The 13,032-nt window shown below is 34.8% G+C and overlaps 1 protein-coding gene across 1 annotated transcript; it reads right to left on the reverse strand.

Annotated features, from left to right (window-relative positions):
• Positions 1 to 250: 250 nt before the first annotated feature.
• On the reverse strand, positions 251 to 11,911 carry LOC110715757. The gene is made up of 14 exons (XM_021894365.1): positions 11,713 to 11,911; positions 10,828 to 10,915; positions 10,588 to 10,696; positions 8,741 to 8,790; positions 8,070 to 8,136; positions 7,396 to 7,468; positions 4,918 to 4,973; positions 4,311 to 4,407; positions 4,084 to 4,165; positions 3,906 to 3,968; positions 2,176 to 2,235; positions 1,293 to 1,385; positions 852 to 914; positions 251 to 764 (listed from the first exon to the last, which is right to left on the reverse strand). Exons 1-14 carry the CDS (start codon positions 11,760 to 11,762, stop codon positions 654 to 656), a joined length of 1,062 nt encoding a protein of 353 aa, XP_021750057.1. The 5' UTR covers positions 11,763 to 11,911; the 3' UTR covers positions 251 to 653.
• Between the last annotated feature and the right edge of the window lie 1,121 nt (positions 11,912 to 13,032).

A 13,032-nucleotide genomic window follows, 5' to 3' on the forward strand; every position in this document is an offset into this window, starting at 1 on the left:
GGGAGATAAAACAATAAATGTCTTTGTTGTATTCAACTCATTCTTGAATTAAAGAAAAAAAAAAAAAATCATAACGAGGATAAAATTTTCTAGAATGTGAAATTTTCTGGAAAATAAATGGGAAGATCATATTGAGCATCCAAATTGAAAACTGGGAAATTATGGGATAGAAAAAGTAAGACAAAGATATTGCTGGTAAAAAATTCAAAATTGTGAACCTAAGATCATGTAAAATGTTAGTGCGCGGAACTCAGAAAACGGTAATGATCATGAAATTCTTTTTAATATATACATGAACATACACACTCAGTTGACACTACAAGCACTACACTATGGAGGGTCTAGAACTAACATAAGTTCGACCCACTAGCCAAATTGACCTAGCCATGTTTTGGCCAAGGTTGGGCTCAAGTTGGCACAACACATGAGCTGCCCCGCCCTGCCCACTATCATCTTCTCTATATTGCACATAAGAAGAATAAGAAAAAAGAATTAAAAAATACAAAAACTTTTATAATTCGTGGCTTTGCCACCGACTAACCTATACAATATCAGTCAAACCTAGGAGTAAACCCTGAGATTGTTCATCTATCTACAGCTACACAAAAATACAAAAACAAACCATTTACAATTCTCTATATCAGCTATGGAGCTCAGTGCTGCTGACTTTGTTGAGAAAGTTTGCTTAACTGGTTCCTTAGTGTGCCAACTCTCTTCTGCAAATCTACATTTGACATTCGTTCAAACTCCAATACACGTTCAAGCTGATACATAGTTACATAAAAACAAGTGTCAATTAGTTCATGTGACTATACTGCTAAACACAACAGAAAGGAGGATGTTACCCTTACCTTTGCTGCTCGTGCACTCCATTCACCTAGAATTGCCCTCAAACGCTCATTCTCTTCAATATACTGTTAGAATATCATAAGAATAATCAAGGTATGAGTTTGAAAGACATGTTTGGTAGGCAGTAAAATATTATTGTAAAGTAAATAAACATTATATGTAATTTCTCAATAATGGTCCCATGTAATTGACCATTGATGATTGTCCGAACAAAAAAACAAATTTTTGAAAAAAACTTTCATTACCACTCTACATTATCTACGAAGAAAACATGTTTGGAAATGGAATTACATTACTTTGGCGCGTAGATATTTGTAATAAGTCCAGAAAAGTATGAGAAATTCAAAAGATTGAGCATCAATTCTAATATTTGATACGGAGTATTAGAATGTCAAAAGAGATTTTAGACAATAATCTTCTGAAAGTAAAACATACAAACTGACCTGATTGTTTGTGTTGCGAACACGCAGAATCTCAGCATCCCTATCAGCAATTAAGGATCGAGCAAGTTGTAGTTCAGAATGCAGTTGATCCATCTACATTTTTAAGACAATTTGTAAGCTCTGGTCAAAAGGATTTGCTACAATCTGATTGTTGTACATCAGCATATTTGGAAAAATACATAAAAAAATTCGCACCATGGAAAACTGACTTTGAGAGACATAAGAGATGCGGGGGGGGGGGGGGGGGGGGGGGGTTACTAAAGACATCTGAGACTACCCCACAGGCATACAAATCAATCAATATCTCATGAAATTGTTATGTAAGAGAATATTTCTAATTAGCACACAACAATCAGCATTCAGCCAAGTACATATTACGCTGTTGATGGGGTAGGACCATATCAAGATGAATTCCAGAGCCCATATCGAAACATTTATGAGAAAAAAGGGTTGTAAATAGAAAATTAAGCGGGAACATAACTTTAAACACCCTCTAGCAACAAGCTTTCAACACGTTAAATATACTTCCTCTATCCCTAAAAGTATGGCAACATTTTTTATTAAACTGGTTGATTTGAGAAAATTTTAGACAATTATGCTCTGAACAATGACAATCTGTAGCAGGGAAACCACATTGTAACTCACAGAAATGCAACTCCTAAGCCTTGAGGCAGCTCATTCATTGAAGTAGCAAGAACTATATCTGCATGGAATGTAAAGATCTACCAAGAAACAACCAATACAACTAATAGATGAATAATTAGTGTGATGCAAGCTTGATGAAGGTTTTTTTTTTTTTTTTTTTTTTTTTTTTTTTTTTTTTCCCTACAGGAAAAAGGATGTGCCATAAGTATTTTAATAAAAAGGTCAAAATGGTCCTTACCTCTGCAGAAAGTGTTCGAAGTTCTTGATCACGAGCGGCCAAAAGATGGGCAAGGTCAGCCTGCAATAAGAGTAAGCATATGGATTAGACATTATTCTCAAATCTGTAAACTTATTAATAAATTATATGTAGAAGAAAAGATGTTTAAAGCTACAGAACCAGAACAATACGCACAGCACACCTTTTAGACTGGGCCATAAGGTCAACTACATTGCGACTTCAATCGTACAAAGTTTTATACATATTTCCGATTCCAGTGACTTAAACATATTCAAATCTCCATGTTAATTGAACTCATTGGGCAGACAAAGTTATTCTAGTTTGATACCCACAAATTGCCCTGCCTGCTTTTCAGTTACAAGAGTTGACAGTATTCTTTTCAATAACGAGAAGAAGTTGACAGTACTAAGGTGAAATTTTTTGCATCTCCTGATCTCAAGCTTCAGCAAGGTTACCTAATTTCCCAATTGTTACATTTATACTCGTACTTCTAAGGTGTCAAACCAAATATTTATGATAGCAAATTGAGATGTCCATAGTCAGTCAACCCAATTCATGAAATTACCACCAAAGAAAGGTCTAAGGACTGAACAATCAAAAAACCTATTTTTTTTCTAACAATTTGCAGTTGAACTGTGACAACATTAAAAGCTGTTGCTTTATAAGCATTCATTTCAAAACTTGTCAGGTTTCTTGAATTCTCAGTTGTCTATATCAGGATAACCCAAAGTCACAATCATCAGACAAGCAAACTATCTGGATTGGCACTTGTCAGGTTTCTTGGATTCTCAGTTGTCTATATCAGGATAACCCAAAGTCACAAATCTCACAATCATCAGAAAAGCAAACTGCTTGCTTTTCAATTACAAGAGTTGACAGTATTCTTTTCAATAACCAGAAGTTGACAGTACTTAAGTGAAGTTTTTTGCATCTCTTGATCTCAAGCTTCAGCAAGGTTACCTAATTTCCCAATTGTTACATTAATACTCATACTTATAAGATGTCCAAACCAAATAATTGTGATAGCAAATTGAGATGTCCATAGTCAGTCAACCCAATTCATGAAATTGCCACCAAGGAAAGGTCCAAGGACTGAACAATAAAAAAAGCTATTTTTTTTTCCAACACTTTGCAGTTGAACTGTCACAACATTAAAAGCTGTTGCTATATTAGCATTCATTTCAAAACTTGTCAGGTTTCTTGGATTCTCAGTTGTCTATACCAGGATAACCCAGAGTCACAATCATCAGACAAGCAAACTATCTGGATTGACACTAGAGTTGAGAGAGGTAAAAGTTACAATCACAGTCAATAGGTTGACTACTATGCGCTCATATCAGAAAGGGCCAAAAAAAAAAAAAAAAGCCTACCAGAAAGCACCCATTCAATTGACTGAAAAAAGCTTCATTTAGAAAATCCAACCCGATCAAGAAGACTTGCTACAAATAAGCCGGCAATACAGTGACCAGAGGGTAGGTAAATCCAACTCATTCAGTCCAGAGTTTTCTAGACTAGCACCTTGAATGTGCGATGATTATTCAATTAGTAGCACTAAAAGAAACATGAAGACTTTATACAGCCTGGACGTGGACAATAAAACACGAAGAAGACTAATCGGCCATACAAAATGAGCAGAATAAGTTGAATATGGCAATATATCCATTACCCATAAAACAAGATGACGACAACACCTTTGAGATGCTTAAGTGTTGAGACAAATTAAACATTACCTGAGGAGTACTGCCATCATTAGCTCTTTCATAATTGCTCAAACACTCTTGCAGCCTCAAAATCTACACAAAACTTTTGATCTTCAAAACGCTTATTATGGACTTGTATTCGAAGAATGTACAGATTCTGGTAGGCAACATTTAATTGCAGCATTATAAGCCATATAAGTTATTTTACCTCCTCACAAAGAAAATGAATGTTTTCTCGTTGATACTGCAGTAATGCCATTTGCTGATCAGAAAGCCTTCCATCATAATACCTGTTATAGTTAACAAAAATGATGATAGAAAAAATTCTTGGAACTTTGGAAGTTTAAGGGCTTCACCGGAGAAACTATTAAAAACCACACATCAAAGTTCTAGTCTCTCCATACATACACCATTAAAAATTTATATTCATCTTACCTTAAGCCTACCATAGAACTTGATGATTGAAGTGGAGAGTATAATGACTTCAAGACATCTGGCTCCAAATTCAACGAATTATACTGGTGAACATAACCTGAAGAATATGTCAGAATTCTCTAAATATTTAACCTATCCAAAAGCATTTTAGGATAAATAACCAACTTGTTCGCACAAGCACTAGGATAAACTAGGAAAAATAATGTTTATGTTAAACAAAATCAATAGAACTCACTTCTAAACACACACACTCTTTTCCACACAAACTTCCTTTTATTTCCTAGAAGTGCTTCTACAACTATGAATATCTATATACTCCCAACTGGAGTAATAAACAAAAATTTCAGAATGGTCCATCAATTATTAATTTAAGATCTCATACCATAAAAGAATTTATTGTCCAAAATGACAATCCTAGTAGAATTGTATATGTATTGAAGTTTAGTTAACATACAAAATTAACAGACCTTATGCTATTGAACTTATCTTAAGCAGTATGCTTGTTGACAAAAGTGTTATGGCTTGGCCTATAAATTAAAGTAAGCCTGCCAGTTCTCACAACAAGAGATGTAGAGATGTTAAGAAATCAAGAAAGAAGGAAACTTACTAATGTAGGCAGTCATAAAAGATCCAGCAATTACTACTTCAATCAGCATCACGATCCTACAAACATGACACATGAAAAAAGAAAGCCATGATATGATACATAATTTGATATTTAAAAAAAAAAAACACATTAACAAAAAAAAGTTTCGATTTAATTTCTTAATCAAAACCAAGTTCATCCAGACATCATCCATATTAATTGATGGAGTTTTTATTAAATGTTTCCAGATAAATTCCCTTTCCTTACAATAAACCTTTTGCAGTATTGAGGGGCTACCACTGGACACTGGTATTATAAGAGGTGGCAAGCCCCAAAACCTTTCTTCTGATGAGTATATGTTCTAGTAAAATTTAAATTTTCATCCTGCTTAATTTGAATTTGAACAAATAAGTTAATGCAAAAGGGCAAATTAATCAAAATAAATTGCTCATATACACACAGTATATAAACCTTCCCTATTCCCGATATTAAAATTATTTTGATAAAGTCATTCGTTTATGATTTAGCTTCTCTAAACAATTCCTGAAAGTGTGCCTTCAGGCTATGTTGCAAGTAAAAACAGAGGAAATAGCTGTTAAGGCAGTAATAGTACTGGCGGGAATTATATGGTTCTATTCTGGTTTTCACCTATTGCTCGAGTCTGATTTACTATATTGAGAGAGTAATGCAAAATTAAAGATGTAAACCTAAGGAACAAACCAAAAAAAAAAAGTAATCTCTGAAGATGAATGGAGTTTAGTCAAAAGAAAAAAATATACGTAGTATATATATACAAAGACTCCAAATTGGGTAAGGACCAAGGAACTTGGGGGTCCCAGCCCTCAGCAGAGCAACCTGACTAAGTTAATCATAGATGCATACCAACAGACAAAACACTCAAATACGAGTCCATATCCTGACTGCCAAATATGAAATAGGCAGATAACTTTTGGTGAAATCAACCCCCATTTTAATGCCTAGTATATTTTCCGTTTTTAACTAATAATAATTTAGTGTATTCACATAAACTGGCAACATGCATAAATGGCATGCATAGATAGAAGGAATACGAAGACGTATATAAATCCAACAGTTGCTCACTCATGATCATTTCAGAAATAAAGTTGCATACAACCAACCTTCCCATACTCTAGTGAAAAGGTCCACATGGATATATATTGCTGCACGGGGCATGTTTCTTACCTACAAGCTTAGCAATAAAATTAGTGAAATTTAGAAGTCAAATTCCCTAAAGAGTCTGTAACTGTGCTCAGTCTGTAATATAGTTACTAGCAATCTCACCACACTCGACAATGGGACTGCAAAAGCAACTTCTGACTTTAATTAACTAGTCTTTTTAAACAGAGAAAGAAATCTACTTATTTGGCCAAACCACTAATCCCCTATACACCTTTTAATGTACACGGCAATATAACTTGGACTCAGATGCTAGTGTGATAATTCGTTACCTATCCAGGTATCAGACTCTTGGCAGTTGGTGAGAATTTGGCATAGTTTTATCCAAAATGAAGGCTTGAGTGCCCAAGCCCATTTTAGAGAGTCAAGTACCAAAATAGGCACTTGAGACGAAGCAACAAATAACATGACTGGGTTTATCCATAAAGTTTGATGAATGATTGATGTCTATCCAGAACCCTCTGCATTTTAAATAAACTTGGAAGTTAAATTTCAACAACCATCAATACTGGTTACCATTTTTTGGCTCCATTCATTCAACCAGATTTACACTAAGAAGCAGCCTAAGAAATAAATTCTAATACCATCATATCTCTTTCAAAACAAAAAGGTTAAACTATATAAGTACGAAGACTCAAGCCACCAATAGTTGAACTAAGGGTATCAAACCAAAAAGCTCAAGGGACACTTGACATTAAACAAGGGTGTCAACTAAGAAGGAAACTAATACGGAAATTCAGCACTATGATGCAGAAAAGTTATGCCCTACATCAGGCAGGTACAATTTGCATCTGCACCATAGCTCACCTTATTTAAGATGCCCAAGAACTTTGGTTATCCATATAGTTGCATCAGATTCAGATATGCTTATCTATCATTACATAATGTATCTACTTCATGGATGATTTCTAAAGATTAAGCCAATGGACAATGGTTGATAAAATATCTATACAATCAGCAATTTGATTCACATATTAAATTTGGAGCCACAGTATGTAGTCTACACTTTCACAATTCCTGATTCCTGATTGCATCTCAACATCCACAACATTACCTATTGGCATCTTTTGCCATTTAATCAGCTTTGCTGCCACTCTGATCAAAAAAAACACTAACCTAAAAGTTAGCACAAACAAGGAAACCACAAATTTCCCAATATATATGCTCCACACATCACAATTGGCAACAGATCTTTGTAGCTCTAAACATGTTCCCTTTTTTGGAGGGACTTGAGGGAAAAACTGAAATGTGTAAAGCTTGAAGTCCAAAAATATAAGCATGAAGTTGAAGAGAAGTAAATACCGTAGTGTTGCAGAGGAAGACAAAAAGCTAATTTTGGGTTCCCAAACCACAAGAAGAAGCATTCCAGCAGTCCCTGTTGAAAATTTATCAAGAAATAGGTTGAATACCTTGCATACAGATAGAAAAAATGAAACAAGACAGCACAAAACAGATAAAAGTTAATGTTAAGCACAGGTCTAACAGAATTCCCCGTAAACAAAATTAGAGATTTCAACACTATCAGAAAATTCATACATAGACTTAGCAGCAAAGGCAAACTTCATCTTCTATTTCATATATCACAATACCAGACCCCCCCCCCTTCTCTCTTTACCCCTCAAATATTTAATTCAATTCAACAAACTTCACTGGATTTTTTTTAGGGCATTGTGAATGTAGTTCCGATAATATCAAAAGGTTATCAACAAAAACCATACTCCTAGAAGAACAAAATGTTTTTATTCTAATAAGAGTGTTAACTGAAACATGATACATGCAGGTATATAATTCAAAAGGAATTCTATTTTTCAAAATTGGCAACAATTATAATATATACAAGTACGAGCTGACATAGTGGTGCTATTCGAATTGTCAAGACTTAAGACATTTCAAATTCTGATCCAAAGATTGCTTGTCAAAGGATGATGATAACTTATAAGATGATTTAGGAAGAAATACCATACTTATACACATACCGTATGAAATGGTGGAGAATGGAAGACGAACAATATGCTTCAACCTCTGGCTAAGCTTGTAGTAACCCTAATGTAATTAGAACACAAGACAAAGAAGTCAACCATTAAATTCAGAAATATTGGCATAAGATGCTAAAAAATTTACGGAGTAACAGTATACATAAGGAAACAGTTCCACACAAAAGAATACGGATGTTTTTATTCACAAATTAAATTTAACTGGGAAAAAAAAAGTCGCTTGGTTATATATCAATTATCATCATATCACTCCATTCAATTGTTTGGCAGGTATACAATATAGAATCACATCATATCATAGCACAACACCTCTAACAAGATGGTGGGGGTAAGGGGAAATCAGTAGTCAGCACAACTTCAAAGAGGTTTTTCAGCCAGCCCCTAAAATCAATCACCACGAGGTAATGTCCATCAGCCCTTGAAATCGAAAGACAACTGAACGGCCTATATTCACAGCATGTATGAAGAGCAGGACAATTAGGTGTGAATTATACTCCTTTGAAGTGGACAGTGCATTCCTTTGACAGTAGAGAAAATTAACTAGGATTTCAATACCAGAAAGTGATAGCAGTGAAAGCTAACAAGGATCTCCAATCTCACTACCAAAAACTGCTGCTAATAGTACAGAAAATGGTAATATGCCTTTTTATTACCTGCAATCGTATTTTCTGTACTTGGTACACCAGATATTGTTGAAAGATACCTGCACAAACAATCAAAGGGATTTATCTCAACAAGGAAGCATTTGCTTTAATCCATAACTATGAGGCCCAAGTTCAGAGCAAAAAACAAAATTCAAATAGTTAATAGCAATCAAGACTTGTTAAAGATAACAGAAATATAGATAATGTTTTATCACCATGAATAACTCAAACAAGGATTTGTTATTAGATAACAAAGATTACATTAGGAGGGGGGGGGGGGGGGGGGAGGCATCCATATAAAATAGTAGGGCTGACGACAAATTCATGCCCTTATCTACAAAATCTAAAATGTCTAGTGTAGCTCAAAATTTAACATTTGACTCCAACTAAACAACAGCCCCTAAAAAATGAACTTAAAATCTTGACTAGGGAAACCTCTATGCTTAAAAATCCATTTAGTTATGTTCCTTCTAATCCACCAAATAGACAACAGAACCATCTTCCACTCTTCAGCAAGCCAGCCTTTCTTTATCTTTCTATTCCAAGCTACAAGAATATCTTCCATATATAATCACAAACAAGGCCAACAATAAGGTTTGCAAGGAAAGCTTTTCCTTTTCTTAATAACATCCTTAATTGGGATCTTCTCTTTCAAAGCAGCCCAAGCAAAAGAATGTTTTAGAAGGAGCTTTCACCTTTCAAATTTTGATAGCACAGTAAGTTTCTTTCAAAAATTACAAAAACTTGTGACTGAAATGGAGCCAATCTTATCATGCAACCATATCATCTTGTTATTCTCCTCAAGTTTGACCTCTTCAGCACAATGACTCCAGACTGTCACTTTCAGCCCCTTTAGCACATAGAAGACCTTTAGTTACATAATTAACTGAAGCTAGTAGTTTATCACTACTCATTCTTTCAAACAACGGTTCAATCCTGCAGCCCAATCACATTAGGTTATCAGGAATGAGTTAGGTTCTTATACTTCTATTCCTGTTCTAATTCACAACTGCATGCACCAAAGTTTCTCTAAAAGATAGACCAAACCCTGATCTTGACCCAAAACCCAAATATGGAGTTTAGATTAGAACCCAGCCAATACAGCATCCAATTATAAACCCTGATCATTACCCAAATCCAATGTTAGATTTACATGTTTTGTATTGATATTTTAAAAATTCATCCTCACATGTTCTCTTGTATGAAGTATTAGCAAAACTCCCACTCAATTTGTCCTAAAGAGTTACCTGAGAGATGAAAGAAAACTCTTTATCGATACAGCACTGAAAATCTGGTAAATTAACACAGCAAAGCCCTCGTGTATGCCACAAGATTTCTCATGTTGTCACTTACTTATCAATTTATCACAATAGCTGATAAGTGGACACAAGCTAATTCTATTACTAGCAAAATTCTAATAAATCATCAATCCTTTCCTAATTTCTTTCAGTGGGAAGGGCACAGAACACAGTGCCATCAACAGAGTATACAGGAGAGAAAGCCAGTTACGCTACCATCTTTGCCCATGCTAAAGCCTGCTAATGCAATAGCCTTATAACAATTACAAATCAAAAAGATTATGCAACAATTTTGAATCTAAGAGGACTTTACAGAATATAGATGAATTAATAGGGTTCAGTCTTTAGGAGGAAGTAGAGAAACAAGTAGCTGACTTTGTCCTTGTAACATGTACTTTTAAAAAATCTAATGGATGTCCTAGAGAGCAGCTAATAGATCCACCAAAAAATAAGAAATATGCTAGCAGGCAAAAGAAACTTTAAGATGGACAAATTTAATATGCAATTCACAGCCATGACATAAATTGTCCTGTATGAAAGACATTTACTTGGATGAACCTGTGATCAAAAGAAGAATAACATTGCCGCTGCAAAGAAGTGGTGAGATCCAGGCCTCAAGAGGTTGAAAAATCCATGGGGCTCCTACCCCTACTATGGCATAACCTGCCTAAATAAAAGGAATGTAAGATTAGACAAAACAAACTATATCCTTAATTTCACAAAAACAAACTGAAGAATGCCTTTCTAGACTTAGAAAGACGACATTACAATATTCACATATAAAGGAAGTTCACTTGCCAGTAAAAAACAATAGACTATACTCCCATAGATTTTGGTGGGTTTCCGATGTGCAGCTAATGGAGCATCATTCAGTATATCCAAGAATCTGACAAGAAACGGACCAACATCAGAGAGAAGAAAGCATAATTTATCCAACCTAGAAACAATAAAACATGTAGCCATGGAACCAATACTATTTTTACCAGAGAAGAAATACTGTTATTTAGTCTAGAGACATGATCAAACCTCAAGTATCATATTTGAATGAAATAAGACGATATGGCTTTAATAAGTATATCCAAAACATAATTCCCACTCACAAATCAAACACCAATATGACCTAATATGTTCATCAAAATCATTTCCATTTGGTTTCAAACTAGTGTACACACTGCCAAAGCACCGATTTCGACAAGTAAGAACGACTAATTTCATCCACATTCCATGCTACAAACTTTCTAACTAGCATATACTGAAAATCCTTTACTTGGAAGTTTAACATTTTAAAGCATAAAGTTCACTTCACCAACAAGCAACCATCAACCTCCCTTACAACTAAATTAACAACGAACCGAGGTTTTCGACAACGGCCCCACTCAAACATTAAATTTCACTAATAATCATTGTTTCAACATCCATACCACAACATATTCTACTAAATATACAGTAGCACAATCCATTTCCATCCAAATTTGCACTAAAACACAACTAAACCGACAAATTCAAGCATGTCGATGCAAAATCAACCAAAATTAGGTCGCAAAATTGAGAAATTAAATCTCAAAATCAACAAAACACTATATAAATACAAATCACATGAAAGTAAAAACATAAATGGATCGAAATCAATCAAATTGAATTGATCATTACAGTAATTGAAAAAGAGAGGAGAGAGAAAATTACAGGTGTTCTTCGGCGGCAGTAAGAGAGGAAGAATTTCGAGCGATTGACATGATTTGGATTGGATTTCGGAATCTGAGAAAATAATTGATGAAACAAAAAATGATGAAATTATGAATTGTAAAGTCTGTAAATACAGAAAATGTGTGTCGTACTCAGGTGTTTTAACGTTGGATTTTTCCGCATGTGTACTTCTCTCCCTTGCTCATATCCCCCACTCTGGCATTATTGCATATGGCATTATGGCTAGCTGGGGTCGGATTTGGTTCGGGTCAATTTGATTCACGTCTAAGGGTGCTAATCGAGTTGAGCAGCTCGCGAATATCTCGAACTCGACTTGGTCAATGCTCGGTCCAAAACTCAACTCAAGTTGGCTCGACTCAAATTCGACTCGACTCAAGATACTAACGAGCATGAGTTGAGCAAGTTCCGACTCGACTCGATAAGCTGGTGAGCAACTCGATAATACATTTTATTAGTATAGAATTTACAAATAAAGTTACCATATTTAAACAAATTTGACACATAATAAGAATTACTCCGTAATTAATATATTATAAAAAAAAAGAAAGAGTACAACTTCAATATAAATAAATAATAAATAAAAGAAAATTATATAAAGTGAACCAAAAAAAAAAGTTTTATGATTTAGAAGGGCCAAAACTTTAACATTGTGAGCTACTCGACTCGACTCGAAATTTTAACGATGACAAACCGAGCAAGTTTTATTTGCTCGAAATTTTAGCGAGCACAAGTTGAGCACATGTAAAATGTTTTTGAGTCGAGTCGAACACCCCCTCATCTCGTGATCACTCGCTCGATTAGCATCCCTATTCACGTCATTTAGAGACTCCGTTAGAGATATTCGTATTTGCTCATTTGGTAGAGGTGGCATTGTGGCAATCAACTATCAAGTAATCTTGAGTTACTAGTATTTAGATTAGGTGATTTTAGATTAGAGTATAAGTGTGATAAAACTAGTTTAGATTGGTTTCAAGTTTGGATTGGGTCACTTTCAATACTTATCAATGATTTGTGCCCACTTAATTCCCCAAATAAATGACAATATAATTATTGTCCAAGAAATGCTCCATAGTATGAGGCACAAACAAGGAAAAATGGGATAATATGGCAGTGAAAATTGATTTCGAAAAAGCCTATGATATGCTTAGATGGAGTTTCATAAGAGATTCACTGCTAGAGCTTAGACTGCCTCAATTGATGGTCAATTTGACTATGCAATGTATTACATCAGCCAAGTTGAAAATTTTTCGGAATGGTGAACCCATGGAAGCGTTCATGCCAGCTCGTGGGATTAGACAA

This window comes from Chenopodium quinoa, unplaced genomic scaffold, assembly GCF_001683475.1.
Source record: "Chenopodium quinoa cultivar QQ74 unplaced genomic scaffold, ASM168347v1, whole genome shotgun sequence".
Lineage (NCBI taxonomy): Eukaryota > Viridiplantae > Streptophyta > Magnoliopsida > Caryophyllales > Amaranthaceae > Chenopodium > Chenopodium quinoa.

What these genes read in the sequence shown, in the direction of transcription:
- LOC110715757 (XM_021894365.1), bottom strand. Translation starts at nt 11,762, where the DNA reads ATGTCAATCGCTCGAAATTCTTCCTCTCTTACTGCCGCCGAAGAACAC. An exon ending in TACAGAAAATACGATTGCAG is followed by an intron (nt 8,137 to 8,740) that starts GTAATAAAAAGG and finishes TAATTACATTAG; the next exon opens with GGTTACTACAAGCTTAGCCA. An exon ending in TCTTCCTCTGCAACACTACG is followed by an intron (nt 4,974 to 7,395) that starts GTATTTACTTCT and finishes TCATGTTTGTAG; the next exon opens with GATCGTGATGCTGATTGAAG.